Source organism: Mustela putorius, unplaced genomic scaffold (assembly GCF_011764305.1).
Source record: "Mustela putorius furo isolate JIRA1106 unplaced genomic scaffold, ASM1176430v1.1 tig00000487_pilon_pilon_pilon, whole genome shotgun sequence".
Lineage (NCBI taxonomy): Eukaryota > Metazoa > Chordata > Mammalia > Carnivora > Mustelidae > Mustela > Mustela putorius.
In genome coordinates, this window is record NW_025421399.1 from 6621817 (window position 1) to 6643068 (window position 21252).

General features: G+C 46.7%; 1 protein-coding gene across 5 annotated transcripts in view; it reads right to left on the reverse strand.

The window, feature by feature from the left end:
- The window catches only part of TEX2 (testis expressed 2), a 106117-nt gene that overhangs the window by 3773 nt on the left and 81092 nt on the right, over positions 1–21252 (reverse strand). For 3 of the 5 annotated variants that reach the window (XM_045080904.1, XM_045080903.1, XM_013054536.2), the window contains exons 7-11: positions 19236–19335; positions 10823–10955; positions 5314–5439; positions 3179–3388; positions 904–1024 (exon numbers count right to left, since the gene is read on the reverse strand). In XM_045080904.1, the coding sequence (XP_044936839.1) occupies positions 904–1024; positions 3179–3388; positions 5314–5439; positions 10823–10955; positions 19236–19335 (690 nt within the window). Of the gene's footprint in view, positions 1–903; positions 1025–3178; positions 3389–5313; positions 5440–10822; positions 10956–19235; positions 19336–21252 lie in introns of those variants that run through there. The other 2 variants (XM_045080905.1, XR_006607014.1) reach the window with 2 other exon arrangements.

The following is a 21252-nucleotide window of genomic DNA, read 5'->3' on the forward strand; positions in this document are numbered from 1 at the left end:
GTCTGACTCTGGATTTCAACTGAGGTCATGATTTCACAGTCATGAGATAGAGCCTCGAGTTGAGCTTTGCAATGGGCTTTGCACTCTGGAGGGAGTCTGGTTGAGATTCTCTCCCTCTCCCTTTGCACCTCCTCACACTCTCTCTCTAAAATAAATAAATCTTAAAAAAAAAAAAAAAAAAAAACCCAAACCCACAAAACCCAGGTGCCAACCTCCACCCCTTGTCCTTTCTTTGTGCTCTTTGTACCCCAATATCCCTGAAAGAGATGACCCACTCTAATGCCTATTGTAGGATCTAGGGAAAAGGAAAAAAACTAAAGATTGTCTTTCCCCTCCCTAGGTTCAAAGTACTTTTCCACTTGATGATATTGCTAAGCTTTCCAGAAACTGGTTTTCGGTTAACATTCATCCATAGCTTTTAAATATGAATATAAGTTTTTAAAGGCAAGAGCTCAAGATATACCCCTGCAAAATTAGGGGTCTCCTTCAAAAGGTGAAACTCATTTACAAAGTAAATTGTTTGCCAATTTATGACACCTTAAAAGACAACCATGCCTCGAATTCCTGACAGTTGATCCCAGGGCCTTGGCTATACCGCTGTTTGCTTGGGCGGCAGAAAGCAGAAACCAGGCTTGGAGAAAGAGCTCTGGCTTAGCGAACCCACCTTTGGGGCTTCCTCTGAACAACTTAACGGGGTTCTGTGGCTAGGGCTCGGGGTTTCTGAGACTGTACCTAAAGTGGTATGCCCGTTTGATCATGATGGGTACTTTCCTGGGATGAGGGCCCATAGCTTTCAGTAGATTCTCAAAAGCAGATCCTGACCTGGATGGACCTCAGAACCACTGCTCTGCCCTGAGCTTTGAGACTCTGTGAAAGGCACACCAGGTGACACCACACGTTTACCTGAAACTCTTGTTCCAGTTTCTTCTCTATCCAGTCTGTCACATGAACTAAAGTCACTTCTCTCTCTCCAAGTTTTGGCCGAGCTTTCAGCTCTACATGTGGTGGCTTCCGGAAACCGTACCTTTTGAAGAAAACAAGTAGTAAACAACTACGTTTAGATGCAAAGAGACAAGTGGACAAGTACCAACAGCAAACACTGTTCATTTACCCAGGGCTATCTGCCTAACTAAATGTTCTCTTGCTGTAAAAACCCCTCTAAAATGATTCAAGGCACCAAACAGGAATCATGAGCTCCCACATCCCTGGACTACGTGTAAGGCTGTGATGATCCGAGAACAGTTCTGACAAGCTGGGAAATTTAGGAAGCACTACTGGAAAAGTCTGACCTGGGCATTATTTTCTGTTTGGTTTTTGTTGTTGTTGTTGTCATTTTTCCTGAAACAGCAAAGATCTTTGTTTCTATTTTAATAAAGGTAGTATATGTACATTGCAAATCCCAAAATATACATGTGTACGAAGGAGAATGTGAAAGCTACTGCCTCTCTCTGAATCTCACCCCCAAGACAGGACCAGGGAGGGTCAACTTCCCTCACACTCCTAACATGCATATGTAAACAAAGAACATTCTGTAACCTGCTTTTTCTTCCCATCCCCCACAGCATGCTTATTAAGGCCTCCCAGTAGAGCAGACTGGCATTCAGAACTGTTGGCAAAGGATCCAGACACGAGACTGTGTGCTATCAAACTACCTAAAAACTTCCATTTGTCATGGATCGATGTTCTAAAAATTACAACAAAAATGTCAAATTGCTACAAGCATTTCTAAACACTCTCAAGATCTATACTTAACTTTATGGATTCATAATAAAGGCACTGGGTAGTAGGACCCCAGAAGCCTTTAATTTTGTCTTCCACTAAGCAGTGGCACCTGTAACTAATACATCTTAAAGCACGAAAGTGAAGAAATGTGTCAACTCTATTAAAAAAATATTTTTTGTTAGGTTTGGAAGACTGTACAGTAAGATATTAATAATGGTTATTTGTGGGTGGTAAGATGAGAGGCGTTTTTTCCCCTCCACTTTTTTCATTTGTTCCCAATCACTTTTTTTTTCCCAATGAAACTACTCTCAAAAAATCTAAAAAGGCATTTTACTCTTTTTTTAAAAAAAATATTTTATTTATTTATTTGACAGAGAGAGATCACAAGTAGGCAGAGAGGCAGGCAGAGAGAGAGAGAGAGAGAGAGAGAGGAAAGCAGGCTCTCTGCTCAGCAGAGAGCCCTATGCGGGACTCGACCCCAGGACCCTGGTATCATGACCTGAGCCGAAGGCAGCGGCTTAACCCACTGAGCCACCCAGGCACCCCTAAAAAGGCATTTTAAAGTTTTTACTGGGAAGCACTGGTATCATCTTCAAATGGTTAGTCAACTGAAAAACTGTCTTCTGATCATTCTCATAAACCCTTCTGAATGCCAGGGGTATGTACCAGCACGAGTTTCAACTCTAGGATAGAACAGAGCTATCTTTTTTATGCCAACATAGTTTCTGGTACAATGAAGTCTCCTGCAATCACTGTATACACTTATTATATACATTTTAAAGGATCTGGAATGTCAATTTTTAAACTGAAGTTCACAGATAATGATTTTCTTCTGCTGGTCCCATGAATAATAGGTTATTTCAGTGTTTCTCAATCCTGGCTTAGTGCCCCATGCCCTGGATCCTGGGGCTGGGTAAATCTTTGTTTTTAATGAGTCTGAGGTTGACTGTGATACGCAGATAGGGTTGAGAACCACTAGTTCATACGATGACAACTCGGTTAGACCGGCTACCACAATTACCAAGTGCAGAGGTTCTGCCTCCTTAACACGGAGGTCCAACCCAGGGAGTCTTCCCTAAACATCTCGGGCTCTGCTGAATGCTTAAGCAGGTAACAGTGGTACCCATCTCTGCGGGATGCTATGAGGACTGATGGCAAAGAAGCGACACCCCAGGCCAGGCAGAGAATAAGAGCTCTATGATGGCAGCTGTTCTAACTGGTGGAAAGAGCTGGCTTCCAAGGGGAGGAAGACCAAGAAGAGAAACATGTGAAGAGGAAGCTTTCAATGGGAATCAAGCATTCACAGAAGAAAGCACAACTGGATTTGCAATGGACATTAAGGTTCCATGATGGAACATCTGAGAGTGCTTCTGCCCAGGAGTGGGCACTTTCCATCATTTCGGGCTAGGGGGGAGGCAGGTGGGATATGTAGGGTCACGTGACCAGCGGTACGCACCATATTCGGTCAGTCGGCGGAGGTGGAATGTTGACTGCCAAGGTTCCTCTGCATTCCTGCACTTCCACGGTTAGCAGCAGGGGTGTGTTGGAGACTTCTTCAATCTTCTTCTTAATGAACTCTGTCTCTGTTGCTTTTTGGAAGTATTTTGACTTGGTAATTTTATCGACAAACCTCATGATCTTACTTGTTCGATGACCTCCAACATACCTTTAAATGAGGGACGCAGACAGGTGTTAGATAAACTTTGCCCTCTCTCCCCCGCAACCCTGTGGCTCTTCATTCACCTCACCTTAGACAGGAGTTTCTCAACCGAAGCGCCACCCACATTTTGGACTGACTAAGTCTTTGTTCTCGGGGCTGTTCCGGGCACTGTAGGTGGCTTAGCCACATCCCTGGCCTCAACCTTCTAGACCTCAACAGCATGCTTTCCTAGTCATGATAGTAAAAAATGTCTCCAGACATCGCTTGAGGTCCACTGGGGGCAAAATAACCTCCAGCTGAGGAAGTACTACATTAGAGAAGCTGCAGAGAGTGGACAGAGTCCACGTCATGTCCAACAGAGAGACAGAGTTCTCACAGCACAGAGAAGGCATCTCACCTGTCCTCCTCCTACCTCCTCTTTCTTCTCCTCCTCCTACCTCCTCCTCTTACTACTACACCTACTATGACTGATTATAAATCCTGCGTCCTGTTAGAGAAACTGCCCCATCTCTACACATCCAATAAGAAATCATGTCCCTGCAACGACAGGGACATAAAATCCAGCAGTTAACTGACTGCCTTTTGTTTATTTATTTTATTATTACTATTTTTAAAAGAATTTTATTTATTTATTTGACAGACAGAGATCACAAGTAGACAGAGAGGCAGGTGGGGGGCGAGGGGGAATAGGCTTCCTGTCGAGCAGAGAGCCCGATGCAGGGCTCGATCCCAGGACCCTGGGACCGTGACCTGAGCCAAAGGCAGAGGCTTAATCCACTGAGCCACCCAGGCGCCCCTTGACTGCCTTTTAGGTGATGTTATTATCAACTTTAAGTGGCAACTACTTTTCAAAGGGCTTTAGAACTCCTTTTTAAAGAAAACTACCCATCAAGCTGGCACGTCAGCAGGCCAAAAAAAGCAAGCTTTTCTATCAGGTCCTAGCTATATAAGACTTCCCTCAGAAGAGAGGATATTTGCTTTTAACAATCCTCCAGAGTTTCAGAGTGTCAGGCACAGTATGTGTGTATAGGGAAAAGCAGTCATTCTTAGGAAGGTGAAGAGGGTAGGTTTTAAATAACATATACAAACTTTAGTATCAACTCCTCAAATGTCCACACTCTCTCCATCTTGTTTCGGATTTCAGAAGCAAACAGGCTGCTCTTTTCTTACTAAGTGCTTCTCAATCTCTGGTGTCTTTATAATCTTCGTTTCTTCGACTCACTTTAAGTAACAAAAAGCTCCTTATGGAGAAGCTGTGTAAACCCTCCAACTATTCCATAATCCAAGTAACAGGCAATAAAATTCATGATCCAAAAGATCAGCTAAGTGACCCACATCTTCGAACTACACCAAAGAAATCCCCTGCAGTGTTCCAGTCTTGCAGGAAGGTTCCGGCAGCGCCAACAGAAACGCAACCTGACCAAGGGGGCGCAGTGCCCTCTGCCGACACCAGGGGGAGGTGTTGCGTAAGCTGTGTCTCTGGCCGCAAGCAGGCCTTTCAATTCTGTACTCCTAATTTTTTTACATGCAAGGGATGAATTACTAAATTCTAATGATATAGTATATGCTAATATATTAATTATAATGCAACATATGCTAATAATACAATATACAACATATGCTAATTATTTTAATTAGCTAATAATACAATATATACTAACTAATTTGAATTTAAGTAACATCTTTAGAAAATATTAGTTTTCTTCAATGGCCTGGGAAAGCCGTTCTGATGGGGGAACCTTCTCAGCTCAGGAAAGCTATTCAGGTGTTTTTGCTCTGGGGCACGGGGTTGGAAGCCACTTTGGGTTCTTAACGCAAAAACCGTTCGCTCAACGTGAAGGCGTAAGAAAGATTACTGCGAAGAGGGGGAAAAGCTCACTCCCAACTTGGCACCTTGACCCGTGGAGACTCTGGAAACTGGATCCACTCACCCTTCGGCCCCTGGGAGAAGGGGTTTGTCTCCTGCGCTGGGCTCTGGAGCGTCGTCTTCCTCTGAGGAGCCAGCACTGGAGGACTCCTCCTCGCTGTCTGCCAGACAGTACGCCCTGGGCCTGCAACTGAGGAGGGCAGAGTCATCACCGTAGCCTGCCCGTGGGGCTCCGCTTCGACAGAGAACACACATGCCCCACCGCAAACGTGTCCTCACTCTCCCCACCCCACCCAGAAAAGACGAGGCCCAATCCAAGAGCCTTGGGATTGGTCAGGGTACCCGGGACACTCTTCAGCACCAAGTCCCCCGAGAGCAGCACGGAGGACTTGGGCCTCAGGAGTTCCATCTTGCGCATGCGTCAGGACAGGTGGGGGCGTGACAGAGAATGCAGTGACCTCATCAGCAGCGCGCAGGAGCCACGTGGGAGGGAAAATGGAAAGAACGATGGTTGCAGGGGGGAGGTGACAGCTTATGTTGGTGACATGACCTCCTCTCACCCATGACAGGGATGTTCAGGCAAGTCCCTTGACTCTGGCTCAGCTCTGTAACTATGATGCTTCCTTCATCGCCTCCAGATTCATTTTGACTCAAGACTCCTTCCTAGTGAACCTACGTAGCCTACCCCATACCTGCCTTAGCTCCTAAAGGCCATAGAAAAAGTGACAAATCTCAACAATCACAAGAGACAAACCTCAAGGGACTCTGGGAAGCAACTGATGGGAAAACCCAGGAATTTTCCTGGAGAAATACAAAGTAAAAAACCATTTTAAAAATAAAGTAATACGAAGCCTCATCAAGGAGCAAAGTCCCTCATTAATCCTTCCAGGTTGGATACTCAGTGTCCAGAGGCAGGGGGGTTACTAGAACCCCAGCAGGGGCAAGTGCCCCTCTATGGCACAGGGCGGGGTTCCTAGCTGAGCTCTGGCCCCATGAAAGGCAGTTCCCTCCCTGGATGGCGGCTTTGCTTCAGAGGAGCAGAGAGGCCGGGTCCATCTCTGAGGCTCAGACACTTAACTGGGATGAAGCGAACAAGGAACAGATCAGTCTTGGAACACTACTAAGCAACCAAATGGTCACAAAGCAGAGGCAAGGCCTCGTATTTTTGATCAGGACAAAATTACCAGGACAGGAGAAGGCAGCGGGGCTTAGGTCCTATTCCTACAGGTGCAATCCCTTTTGGGGTCTTCCTCTGATGCTCAAGGAGGGGGCAGGGGGAGACAGCCATTTTTTGGCCAATGGAGGCCAAGGGCACCCAAGGGCAGAGTACACACATGAGTGCAGACCTGAAGGGCCAGCAGAGGCCCCAGCCCTGGAAGGGTGGGGCTGAAATCCCCACCCCTGAACAGGAGCCGGACTGTAAGAAGACCTCACAAGCATCCTCCCTGGCAGGACACCCGGCTCCTCCCCAAGCCCAGCTCGGAAACACGAGAGCCAGCTGTTTCAGCCAACAGGCTTGAGCGTACAGTTAAAGGGAAGCTCCCCCTGCAGATATGAAAGCCTCCTGTCCCTGGCCAAGACGACAGGACCGGACTGACTCCGCCTCCTTCCATCAGTGTCCGGGCTAGTCTGGGAACGCTTATGGGTGCCCGCTGCTCTCAAAGCCATGGCAGAGTCTCCCGTGGTCAGGCAGCCCTCACAGAGATCTTCTTTTATATAAAATATGCACAGCAAAATAGTATTCCCAAGAAAGCCCAAGCTGGGGGTTGGCCTGAGGAAAGTCAGGGAGGCAAATCCCCGAAGGTCACACAGCCACCTGAGACGTCTGTTTTGCTCATCCAGCAGCACAGCGCCCGGGCTCCCTGGCTCACAGACCCAGTGCTAGCAGGCGAGGCGTCTGTGTCCTCCCGGCTCAGGAAGCTGGTTCCTCAGCCACGCAGCACAGAAAGCTGCCTTGCGATCTGGGGCTGCGGTGAGACCCTCTGAGCCCCTATCCCCTCCTGTCCCCACTGGTACTTGTCATCTGGCAGCCCCCAGGCCTGAAGCAGAAGATGCCAAGGGCTGAGCACTGCAAAGAGCTCTCAGGTTCCCAAATTAACCCTCCGCAGGCCAGAGAACAGGAAACATTCTGTGGCTTGAAGTTAGTCATGGAGACAACACCCTATCAGTTAAAGTAGACCAGGTGACATCAAATTGTGATTTTGGAACAAACGGTACCTCTACATGGCACCAGCTAATTAAATGTGTCACTCTGTTTGGCAGATAGTTTTGTAACTGAACGTGCATCTGAAGATCTCATGATGGCAGCATGAGCTTCAGAGAAAGATACACTGCACTTTGTGTATAGTGTGCTAGAATGTGTTAATAATAACGTATATAATGCTTATTAGCCTCATTTTTTAATATGCATCTTAGAATCCAGATGAGTATGATATCCTTTCAAAAAGCCACCTTAAAGGGCTAATTCTAGTTTTGCTGCTGCTGCTAAAAATCTTTTTGGACATGTGCTTAGAATCAGACACATAAGAAAAAGTGAATTATTGTATCACTAATACTCTATCTTGGACAGACCATTTCATTTCTTGGTCTCATAATCACCATTGCCTCTGAACAACTATCAATTTCTCCAGGATCCAAAGCAGGATGATTTGCTGATGCTCAAAATAGTTAAAAGAATGTCACAGACTCGAGAGACAGTTCTAAAAGGCAGCTCCAAAAAATACTGTAAGTGAAGGATGAGACAGCCCAGCGAGATGGCCACCATACATGTGGCCTAGGCACGCACGTGTGCACACCCACAGAGAAAGGTCGGGTCACGGGGTGGGCTGTAGGCACCTGGCTCCCCAAAACCAGGAGCTTTGCGATAGTGGTGGTTTGGGGTATGCTATGGACTACAGACCCAATATGGAGGTGGCAGGGGCACCCCTGTGGGGACTGGCTCGCTGGACACAGGTTGCTGAGGTAGAGCATGAACAGGCCAACTGCCTTATAGGAAACGCCCTCCTCCAAAGCCACGGTCCCTTCAGAGAGCCCCCAGCATGGAGAACATTTCCCTGGCTCCCTCTGGTCCTCTTCGGGTCAAGTCCTAAAGTTACGACTGCTCAGCTTGCTACCTGAATCCCACTTTGAGCACCTTATCACCCCAAAGTGATGTTAACTACAACATATAAAATGGCAGCTACTTGGGCAATAAAGATTAAAGGAAAAAAGTCTACGAATAAAAAGTATACACACATTTAAAAGAGAAAGGACTTCACTGGACTAAAGCCACAGAGGCCGCCATTTCTTCCTATCATCCTCAGGGTAGTAACGTGAGGACACGAGCAAACTTTCTACAAGTGGGGCTTCCCGCAGGGTGAGCAGCATCTTCTAGAGAAACACCCCCGCCCCCAGAGCACGATTAGTTGCACACTTAAAGGGGGACTGAGAAGAAGCCAAGAGACAAAGCAGAGGCCCTTCCACAGGCTACTCTTCAGAGAGATTCACTGTTAAGGGTGTTCTAATACGCTCAGGACTGAGGAAGTAAAGGCGTGGATTCTAGAATCACTTCTGGGATTATTGGGTTCTTAGTCATGGATGGGCTTTCAGAGGCTCTCAATATTCCCAGAAATTGTGAACTCAAATGGTATATGCACAGGCATTTTCAGGGAGAAGGATCCAGAGCTCTTGGATTCCCAACGGGGTTCTTCATGTTTAAAAAAAAAAAAAAAAAAAAATTAATGGTTCATTTTTCCAGGCCTCTTTTACCAAATGAAGTACCTTTGGAGTGGCTCTTTTTCCCTGCTTTTAAAATTAAATGACAGCTGATTATCCATTAACATATAAGGTAACACCCTCATAGGAAGAAGCAAGATATTTTATACCAGACTCCACCAGGAAAAAAAAAATGATACTTCAGAAGTATACTACAAAATCATACTACCATATTCCCAAAGCAGAGGATTTTTTTTTTTTTTTCCATGCAGTCTGGAAAACACTGCTTGCTCAGAAACCTATTTCTCCTCTAATCAGCCAGGGTTTATGAACTTGAAATTGTGCCAAGAGAGCCATGTGAGTAAGGGTGAACGTGGAACGCCTACACGGCCAGGATCTCAGGGACCTAGCTGTGTCGGGGCCCCACCTGCTGCCCAAGACGCCCATTACCAATGGTGCTGGCACAGGGCTGTTTCCAGAATGGACTCCTTCTGACTGAAATGGGCTCTGTCCCTGGCAGTGCAGTGGGGGCGTCCAGACACAGGAAACTGAATCTGATTAGAGACTTAGATGAAAACCCCAGCAACTCAGATCAGGGAAGTTGGCAAGACTTTCCCTCCCAGGAAAGCCTCTTATAGACTCTGACCTCAATCCTCTTAGGTCTACACATTGAGCCTTTATGTCCAGGAACATGATGAAAGGACAAGCTTCCTAGTGGCGTCACGTGAGACCAAAACAAGACTCAGCACCCACAGGGTATGAAATGCTACACGGAGAGTTGATAAACACCACTCACCAGAAAATAAAATCCACAGATTGCCGAATCCAAACACATTTTAACAAATAGCAGAAAAATGAAAGGAAAATAGCACAGATACAGGTTAGATTGCATACAGGTGGGGAAATTCTCTAATTATTTCATTAAATCAGAATAATCTAAGTAAAAGCACATTCTCGAATGTATGAAACCTCCCTATCTGCTATGACCGCATGTATGAATATACGCATTAGTCAGCATCGTAACTAAGCACAAATCTAAGAGTCTGTGTGTCTTTTATCTAGACCTTGAGAAGGTGGCTCCTTGTGGGGTTTTCCTGCTAACGTACCGTTGATTCCATGCCAAAGGGATAAAAATGTGAGAAGCAGATCCTACTCAGCATTTTTAGTTTGGTCAAAACAATACCATAATTTAAATTTGTGGTCAGAGGCAGTCATTTTAAGGTACATGGGAATGTAAAGTTCTAGCTTACCCATTCTAGGCATCTAAGGGGGAAAAAATTAACCTTCATTAACTATCTCACGAATTTGAAATGTTTACCAAATCAGACAAACTCTGGGCATCAGATACAAGATCTTCTACAAAGAGAAGAATTCACTACTAAGCAAATCAATATTGTATTATTTAAGGAAAATACATCTCAAAACACTTTAAGAGCACCATGCTGGCTGCAAAATTAATCGTCTTATTAGAAATAATTCAGACTCTGCGTGATTAAAGCACATAGACCCCCTAGGGCCCTTAGCATTGCCCACACAATGCTATCTGGGGCTGCAAGTTGAAGGAGGAAGTTTCTGGATGATGATTCTCTTCACAGAGCATTTTACTGTGCAGATGAGCCTGTCCTACAGGTCTGGGTCAGTGATGCTTTCTGGGTAATTGATGCTGTGCGTCCCACCGGCAACACTGAGGTCACAAGGCGCTGAGCAGAGGTGGGGATGAAAACAGGGAATAAACCCCTGAAATCCTCTGTGGTCCGGAAGCACTTGCCCGGAAACTCACTCAACATCTAAGGCTACTACATATCTAAGCTGTTTCTCAAAGACTAGAGGGAGAGGTTGGTTCCCCAGGGTTGGGTTAGTAAATTCATACGGCCCCTTACCCTTCTTTGCCAATTTCTCCAACCTTCAGGGCTTCAACAAGAGGCTCTTTACCTAGTTTGGTCAAATTCATTTTGGTCTCGAGAGTCATCAGAAAGGACCCATTGTAGGACATTTCCAAATCGATCCAGAGTCCTGGAGAAATGGTGAAAAAACAGAAGTTTTTTTTTTTTTCACCCCAGAAAAACATGACTATAGATGACAGTATAAAAATATGTATTTTAAAGTATCGAAGTAGGTATCACATTGAAAATCTGTAGATTTATATCGCCTGACTACCCATGTGTGCAAGAGGAGGTCCTCCTGGAAAGGGTTCAAGCGTTTGTCAACTTGCCAACACGTAAATATCCATTAAAACGGTGAGCTCACTGCACCTGTGAGTGCTGGAGGCGTCCTGTTCTCTGGGTTCATTCTCACATGTAGTAGGAAAATACACTCCCACCAGGAGGATGGCTTGACCCAGGGTGAAGCCAGGACAAGGCCTGCTGATTCCCAGCCAGTTATGAGGCAGAAGAGAGGTGCGGAGACCTCACTGAATGCAGGGCTATTCTTTAAAGACGTGTGTGAGAACCACTGCCTTCAAATGATCTCATGGTGGGGGAATGGGGCACAGGAAATGCTTCAGACTGAGCTCAGTATGATAAGGAGAGGGACAAACATCGTTAGCACCCTTTTCTTTCTAGAAATTGCTTAGCAATGCACAAAAGAATTCACATTCAAGCCCCAGAATTACCTGGATAAAGTAGGGTAGCCTCTTGGTAACTTAGTTTAAAACTCCATTCTTGGAGTGCCTGGGTGGCTCAGTGGGTTAAGCCTCTGCCTTTGGCTCAGGTCATGATTTCAGCATCCTGGGATGGAGCCTCGAGTCAGGCTCTCTGCTCAGCAGGGAGCCTGCTTCCCCCTCTCTCTCTGCCTGACTCTCTGCCTACTTGTGTGCTATCTCTCTCTAACAAATAAATAAAATCCTTAAAAACAAAACAAAACCAAAAACGCTGTTCTTTACAAAAGACACCAGTGTCAGTGAGCTCGTATGTAAGAGGTTCTCAGCCTTGTAGAATTGCACTGGGATGGGCCACCGACAGAAGTGGCCACTAACCAGAAGGCCACAATGCCATCAGGGACCATCACCCGACCTTCCACACCAGGACTCTGGGGTTTGGGGGTAGAACATGCTATGCCGTGAGTGTTCAGACTCAGGGTTCCATAACACTTCACGGACTTTCAATCAACGTGGGATCCCTCAAGTGGGTGTTTAAATGTTTATCAACTTTATAGATCCTCATAAGATGCATGACAACATCGAAAAGGAAGCAGGAAACTAATTTAAAACCATCGTTGACACACAGCAGGATTTTCAAGCAATTACAGTAAATAACCAATCCCCCATTTGGCCACCGTTTCAGATGAAAGCTCTGCTTCACCTCTAGAGGCACTAATGGTGTAATTCCTTACTAAAGGCGGAATGAGTCCCATTTTGTTTTCAACAAAATTCTTTTTATCATAATTGAAGGTAATTGTTTTCCACAAATGATATTAAGTGATATGCAGCTCAATGCGACTGTCTTGTTGGTAGCAGCTCACAAAACTGCTTTATTTCTTGCTTAAATTAATAAAAAGTCATCAATTAGCTTGCTCTTCAAAGGTACTGTTACTAGAAACAAAGGGTATATCGGTTTTAATGAAGAAAGTCACCAATCACTTCCGGTGGAAAGGGATGGAAAGGGAACAGGGCAAAGGCTAGATACGAACAGGCTTTAAACTCAATATAGATAGAACATCAGTAAAGAAGATACTTATTGGGGCGCCTGGGTGGCTCAGTTGGAAGCGCAGGAAACTGCTGATCTCAGGGTCATGAGTTTGAGCCTCACATTTAGTAGAGATTATTAAAAAATAATAAGTAGGGGCGCCTGGATGACTCAGTGGGTTAAGCCTCTGCCTTCAGCTCAGGGTCCTGGGATCAAAGCCCACAGTGGGCTCTCTGCTCAGCGGGGAGCCTGCCTACCCCTCCCCACCCTCCTACTTGTCATCTCTTTATCTCTGTCAAATAAATTTTTAAAACCTTTAAAAAAAAACAAAAAAAGAAGATACTTGTTACTGTAGAATATCTCCACCTTTTTTTAACTTGAGAATCGATGGGCTCCGACTACCTGGCCGCTGTCTGTATTCAGAAATAACTTCTGAAAATCCTGGTCAGGTTTCTAATAAATATTAATAGTATATAGTGCCTTTGAGGATTGTTCTAATAAAGGCACCAGAATTTTACTTCTTTTCAAGTAGGTGGTTTTGTTTGTCTGTTTTTTAAATGAGGGGACAAGGCCATGGCTTAGGGCGCTGCTGGCTTATACCCGGGTAACTGCGACACCCCCCAGGGACGTGTGGGCCAGCGTCCCCTCTGCCAGGAGCTGAGGGGAGGCAGACAGAGGAAAGGGGCATATGGAGCGCTGTCACTCGGACCAGCGCTTGAGCTCCACTGGATGTTTCTAGACCTCTGTTCACCAGCCTCCTCATGAGCACAAGAGGGACTATACTGCCTCTTCAGGGGGAGGGCTGGGTCCTTCCAGCCAGGGCTCTTCCCTCACTCTGCTGTCACCAGCCCACTTCCTTGCCTCCAGGACTCTCTGTGCCCACCTAGCTTCCTGCTGTTGCCATGGTAGAGGGGAACCAGACCACAGGAGGCCGCTGGGCCAAGGGGGCACCGGGCAGGCAGAGAGCCCTGTTTGGGCTGGGGAAGGCACGAAGCATGCACCCTCTGACCAAGCCTCTGCGTGAGGAACGGGGTCTGATGTATATCATTGTAAGCGTCCCAACAAACCCACCCCCATGGCCTTGTTCCGCCCCGGTTCTCAGCAAGAATCGGAAGAAATCAAGAATGGCTTGACAACTTTTGAAAACAGATCTAAACTGCAACCATTCCAACAAATTATTTTACTATGACACGCTTGCATTTAGATGAGGGTAAGGAGACTATTTTAGCATTAGGTGCAAAGAAAAACTTGCTTCTGTGACAATGATTCAGCGAGCCAAAGAGCACCCCGAAAACCCTGCAGTACACACAACCTGGCGCTGAGACCGAGCGGTTATGTAACGGGTGAGTCAGGAGGCACCTGCCTGTGGGACCGAAAGATGAGATTCACAGCTCCTGGGGAGGCTGTCTTCCCATTGCGGACAAGCATGTCAACAGTGTGAGGACAGGGACACACGCGGCTCCACGAGTGGTGTCCGAGCTCGGACCGAGCTGACTGCGGCTCGTCTATGTGAACGTGGTCCCAGAGGTTTTTCTTTTATGCTCCTGACAAATGTTAAGACTCTTTTGTGAGGCATTTCATTTGAAATGCTGCTTTCTGTAACCATCTGCTTTTGGTAGCGCTCAAGGACAAAAACCAGAAGTTGAGCGAGATAATTTTTTAAGCCACTCAACAGGAGGAAGGCCGTCAGTGCACACAGAGGTTTTCCAGAAAGACCATGAAGACAGAGGGTCTCAGTGAGTCTGCTGGGGCTGCCGTAACAGCTAACACAACAGGCATTTTTTTCTCCCAGCTCTGGAGGCTGGAAGTCCAAGATCAAGGTGCTGGCCAACTCAGTTCCTAGTGAGAGCTCTCTTCCTGGTTTACAGAAGGTCACCTTCTCACTGTGTCGTCCTCACGTGGCAGACAGACACAGCCTGCTGACGTCTGCTCCTAAAACCCATCATCACAACCCCTCCCTCAGGAACTCATCTAAACCTAGTCACCCCTCGAAGCCCAGGTACCACCATGTTATAGGTTAGGGCTTCAACATCTGAGCTCAGGTTGGGGGACGGAGGGATGTTGAGTCTCTAACAGACTCCCCCCTCCTCCCCAACACACACACACACACACACACACACACACACACACACACGCACACACACGAGGTGAAGAGTGGCAGCTGATTACCACCAAGTCTCTATGAAACCAGCACATCATATGGCAACATGGGGCACACTCTGACAAAGACAAAGATTTTCATGCCAGGAGCTTTGAGGAGCTCAGATGGCGGTTTTTCCACTCCTCAGCTGAGGGCAGGATTGGTTACCATCATCGCCACTCCGAGGGAGACTGCAGCAGAAGTTACAGCCTGCTCCACCAAAATGTTCCTCGAGTTCTCAGGGCAAGACATCCAAGCAAACCCTGAGGTAAATCCCCACCCTCAGGCACCTGATGCTCAAAGACGAATAAAGATGGCGGGAGCCACCTGGGGCAGACTGACCATGGCGCCAGGAGAGATGAGCATGCCCTAGTGTGCGTCACCAGGGACAACTAGACTAAGGGTCCCTCAGCCTTCTCTGGTGTTCTATTTGATAGATGCTGCGGCCTCAGGAACAGTCCAACTATGGCCCCACAAACCTAATAATTTCACTCAGGAGCCCACTGCTTTATTACCACTAAAATAGCAAAAAGGCATCCGTCTCACTGGAGTGGGCTTAACAGGGTACCTGCCGCTTAGAAGGGGTAAGAGAACCCACAGCCTTGCCCGTCTGAGCTGGGCCCTTATCCGCTCCTCCATTTCTCTCTAATTGTAACTATTACTGGTTGATTTTTCACTTTGAGAGGCAACATTTGGCATCCAAAGAACAAACTTCTTAAAATGGAACATTTAATAATATATGACCAAGAACAGATGTTGGGAGTTAGAGGTTCTGGGAAAAGCATACCAGTGATTGTTTTGTTCCTGGTGCCATCCTGCTCGCTCATGTACCCCAGAAAACTAGCAATCCTTGTATGACAATGTGTCTTTCAGGAGAGATGCCATTCTGTCTGTCTGAACTGTTCTCAGAAACAGCTCCACGTCTCAAGACTGATTTAGTTGCAAATCAAGAGTCCCCCTCATGCACCCCAAGTTCCCCCAAAATAGCATTTTTCTCCTTTTCCGTGAAAAAAGTCCTTTCCCTTTCTGCAACATGATCTGGTTAGATTGTGTGGGCCCGCTCTGTCAGCACTGAGCCCCACTGTCTGGCCCTGTCACGGGGCTCAGCCCTGGGCTGCTGCTCTCCTATTTGCTCTTTAAAAGGGCCCAGTGGAAGGAATGGGCAGGTCCCAGTGGTTCCAGTTTTCTGCAATACTCAGTGGCAAAATCCCTTCAGCCTCAGCACTGGATAGAGACACGAGGCACTAAAGGATAAGGTCCAAAAGACAAGTCATTGATGGGGGACACCCATCAGTCACGCCAAGCACGTCTCTGAAAGCAGACCAGGTTCCTGTTCCTGTGGGACATGGTACTCCTGCCACAGAAGCCAAGACCTTTGTCAAAACTCAGGCTGTTACTTGGGTATCTTGAAACGGGGTATAATCAGCACAGCACTCTGTCTGTGGGAGACGCTCAGTGTCTATCTGCAGACCCACACCATGCGCCAAACGTCCTGAAGACTAAAGGAACTGATCTGAACCCGAGGGGTCGCAGCGCACACCTGTGGTGCATCCCGACACTGGCTGACATGCTGCACGCACTGCTCGGACTCCCCTGGGCGTCTGCGCCCACTGTGCCCCCACACACGGCCTCAGTCAGAGGTGCGCATGGAGCGAGCAGGGCTCAGAGATGAAGCACGAGGTGTGCAGCCAGTTTCCAAGGGACAGATCTTCTCTATCTCTCAGCCACCCGCCTCTGGTGGGGAGTGAACCGCCCCTGGGAAAGGCGGTCATTCAACCTGCGACACCAGCTGTGTGTCCTGGGACTCAGGCCCCTGGTGGCCAAAAGGTGATTTCAGAACTATAGACATCACTCCTTTTAGTGGCAAGGCCTCAACACCTGAGAATGGCCTTTTTCTTTCCATTTATTCCTATAAAATGGGTCAAATGGGCACCGGAGCCGCCCACATTCTAAAGTCTCCAAGGGCAATAGCGCAGGGGCCACAATGGGTGGTAAAAGTAACAGAAGCCAGCACTTATCACACGGGGCTTCTAGGAGCTCCACACACTCACTCACTCAGTCCTCAGACAAGCCTAGCTTACCGAGTCCTAGTCTCCTCTGTGGAGAGAGAGGTTAGCGGGGTGGACAGAACCTGCCCCAGTCCCCAGAGCCCTGAATCCCAAAGCCTGGCCCTAGAGCTATGTTCAGAACCACAGCTCATTCCTCATCCCAAGGATGGAGTGATCCAGCCAGCTCGCCCGGATAGCCACCCTCCTCCAATTCCCCAGCCATGTGCCTCCAAAAAACTGCACAAGTTAGGAAACAAGAAAGAAAAGAAAGGGGTGTGTTTGTGCATGGCGGGGGAGGGATTCCCCCAGGAGGTGCCCCCTCCTAGTGCTATGGGAGCCTTATTCTACGGGTCCCCCGCAAGGTAAGCTCTGCTTCCCAGCATCAGTTTTAGCCAATCACTGTTGATTTTCATTTCCTTCAAAGAAAAGTTTACCTTAGAGCAATGGAATCCAAAACAGAACATTTCCTTTACGTTTATTTCTGTTTTAACTACCATATGCATCCTTTGTTGACTTGGAGAAACCAAATTTGATCAAACTTTTAAAAGCCACAGGCTTTATGTCTTTTATCACTCCTTTCGTAACATTTCTTCCCTTGTTACATAAGCAGGCAGATGTCTAAAACTTGCCCTGAAAGGAGTGAAAAAAGCCTCAAATGGATTAAAAACTGGCAAAGCTTTGATCTGCGTAGTGAAATGTCTTGCTCCAGAGGAAGAGGAAAGAGACTTAGGCATTTGGTGAATTTCCCTCAAAGCCTGACAAAGCTGCCCTGGGAGTCTGCAGAGTTCAAAGCTACAGGGGACACTTGTGAGATGCGGCAAAGCCCAGCTGTGGCTTCTTTCTTGCTGGAAATTTCTACTAATTCAACAAAGGACAGAGATAAGAAACTGCCAACACATTAGGAAATAGAGCATGTCCACATGTTATTTACTTTCCTTAAGCCTGACTCTGTGGAGGTGCATGTTAGCTGATCATTTACCAGCTCGTTACAAGTCAATCCCTAAAGAGGCAAAGAACAAAGGGGAGCCCAGAGCCTGCCAGAGCCAGAGGAAGAAAGGCAGGCAGACCCATGCATACAGATGAGGTGGAGATCCTAGCCAGGTACTCAACACATAAATAATGCATCTTTTAAAACTTCACATGTGGTTAAAAGAACTCTAGCTAAACGATTTGCAGATTATCTTTTCTAGATTTACCCTCAGTGCACCAGAAATTCGCCAAATCCAGGAGCTCACAGATTTATCAAAGTGTAGACAGGATCCAGGGGTTACAGGTAACCTCAACATGCAGATATTGGACTTTTGGATTTGTAAATAGCACTCTGGTCTATTTCTGAAATCCACGGAATGCTAAAAACACGGAAATACGGGCTTGCTGTCAGCTGATATATCGCTAAGGAGATAATCAGAGCTGCTAATTGTAGGGCTAGGAAAAAAATCTCTGTATTTACATCAAACACAGAAAATGATTTCACTAAGTATGATTTAAGAGCTATCCAACGCAGCCATACAGAGACAAAAGTAGACACTGCAGTCTATAAATTTATAAAGAACACTTACTTCAAAACAAACGTCACTCTTAGAAAGTTGTAAGTATTTCCTCCCCTACCTTTTGAGGAATGACGTTCCAGTTTAGGCGGAAAGAGGTACATGGGGAAAGGAATACTCTAAAAAAGAAGTCGAACGCTTCCACGATGGGGAGATTTTCCTGACTGTTCTTGGATTATTCTGGCCTGTCTGGCCCATTGCTCTTTTCACCCCACTCCTCTGTATAAAATTTTCCATAATGGTCCTTTTAAAACTACGTGCCACAAAATACACGTAAATCTTCACGTCATAATTTACTTAAACTCAATACATCCTAATCAACTCTTCTTGCCCCAACCCACCAGAGTAGGTATAAATACTGTGTCAGGAGAGGGTCTTCAAAATCAAACTTGAGCACCTTCCCCCAGCAGAGAGCTCTACTCTCAAAATACTGCTGACAACATCTGTCTTCATTTCTTAAACATGTCCTGAGCACCTACTAGGTGTGGGAAGGAAGGCAAGATGCAAAACATGAAGGTCAAAGAACCTGCAACCTAGAAGTTGGGACAAGGTAAAGGCGTGAACGCGGATGGAGCAGTAGCAGCTCCTGGTGAGAGATGAGGACTGTGGGGGGCGCACACACGAGGCCACGAGGGACGGGGGCTATTTTCTGAATCACACAAGAGCCCGGCCCCGTCAACGGGCACATGAGCATGTTTGGACTGGGGCAGGACTGGCAGGGATCTGAGAGACTAGAAGAATTAGGAGGGGGATCTATTCCTGATTTGCTGCCCATCAGTTGAAGGCTGTGACTGTTCCCAACAAAAGATAATCAACATAAGACAGATGCTTAAATTGTCCCCGACCCCCTCCCAACACAAAGCTTCGGTGATCCACCTGCAGTGATGGAGACATTTCGACCTGCGCACAAACGGTCAGTTCTCTGCTCGAGTTACCTTGGTGATCAACGTAAGGCTTGAAGGCCTGAAGGATTTTTGGCACAGCCACCCCCATGTCAAGTTCCGTCAGAGTTAGTTCATTCATAAAGTAGGGGAGCTGGAGGAGAGAGGGAAACAATGATTGAGACGTTAGTTACCTGGTCAATGTTAGAATTCAGCATCCGCTCAGGAAGAGTCAAGGTCAAGGTTTTGGGGACACATTCACTTAACTGAAACTTATTGAGCATGTGTTACATATTAGGCATCATCCTACAGAGAGAACTGTGGGCAATCAGGCAGGTCCTTGTTCTCACGTTTTGTTTTTTTTTTTTAAAGATTTTATTTATTTATTTGATAGACAAAGATCACAAGTAGGCAGAGAGGCAGGCAGAGAGAGAGGGGAGGAAGCAGGCTCCCTGCGGTGCAAAGAGCCTGATGCGGGGCTCGATCCAAGGACCCTGGGATCATGACCTGAGCCGAGGGCAGAGGTTTTAACCCACTGAGCCACCCAGGCACCCCATCTTGCGGGGTTTTTGTTGGAGAGGCAGAAATGGATAAATAAACAGATAGATTTATTTGTAATCTTATTTATTATAAATAAGTAAATAAATAAATAAGATAAATAGATAACTTGAGAGAGTGATTGGTGTTCCAGAGAGTGAGCCAAGTGCTGGGACAGAGGGAGCCGGGGTGTAGGGCGGGGTGGCTATTTTGGCCAAGAGGTCGGTAAAGGCTTCGGTGAAGAATGCCGTTGCTGGGGGACCTGACTGAGGAGGCAGAGCCGGCCATCCTGGTCAGGTTAACAATGCCCGGAGCTGACCAGTGTGTGTGGAGCAGTGAACCCCTCTTAGATGCTCAGTGAGGAGTTCAGAAATTGCTACAGCCTGTCTGACAGGCAAACTCACAATATTTATTTAAATCTTTGGGGAAAAAAGAGAATCACATCCCTTGACCCGGTGCTGGACATTTTCTGTTTGCCCCCGGCCTAGATATGAGTTCCCCTGAGAGGCTAGTTTGTGCGAACCACACGGATGGGCTCTCCCGCCCTCTGGCTTGTGGCTTGGCCAATGGGAAACACCAGTGGGCAGGGAAGATGGGAGGTAATGCGGAGGGCTGTTGTCAGGTAGTTGTCCCCTCCCTCTGTTGAAGCCCATGGCTCCTGTCACTTAGGCAACCAACCTCTCCACGCGGCTGTGCTGCCCCAAGGTCTGGTAACTCCTTCCCACTTTTGCCCCTACAGGGAGTACTAACAGCTCCCAGTGCCGCCAGCTTTGGTCCTACCCTATCAGTTTCTCTACATTGGCCCACACATTTATAAATCTTTCCTTAATGAACTCTCCTCTCAGGTGACGCCACTTGAGAGTAACATCTGTTTTTTGCTGCGACCCCCAACTAATACAGTGTTGTAGGAATTGCTCTAAAGGAAATAACTTGAGTATTAATATCATGCTTAGAAATTTCTTCTTTGCCTCAAGACTACAGAATTAATTCATCTGTTTCTTTCACCTGCATTTAGGTATGTGTATATATTGTTATTTTTTTAAACCTGTGGCCCATTCCCCATTTCAGTGTAAGATATAGTTACAGCTCCACCTTAATTTTTTTTCCCCCAATGGCTTGTCAGGCGTCTTACTGAACACCCAATACTTTCCCTACTAACCTGCAGCAGTGTCCTTAAATGTGAGATTCCCATGACACCGGCACCTGTAATGACACCCTGTTTTTCTACCAGCATCAAACTGCTTTTTTAAAATAAATATACACTGAACATTTCCCATAAAACGAGGCAGCATTTAGCCAGGCATGGATTTAATGCCTATTGTGGCTGGAGCTCTTCGGTTGTCAAAGGCATACACTTTGACGATTGGCCAGAGAACTCCCTCTCTGCTTTTCTGCAGGGGTGGGTCGGTCAAAGTTACAATGTCTGTGATGAACAGAACGTGACCAAAGACAGTACTCAAATGCACAATGTGAATTGGTAGTTGCTGGGTTTGGAAAACCTTTTTCTAAGGTATCAATGTTACATGGTGGCTGG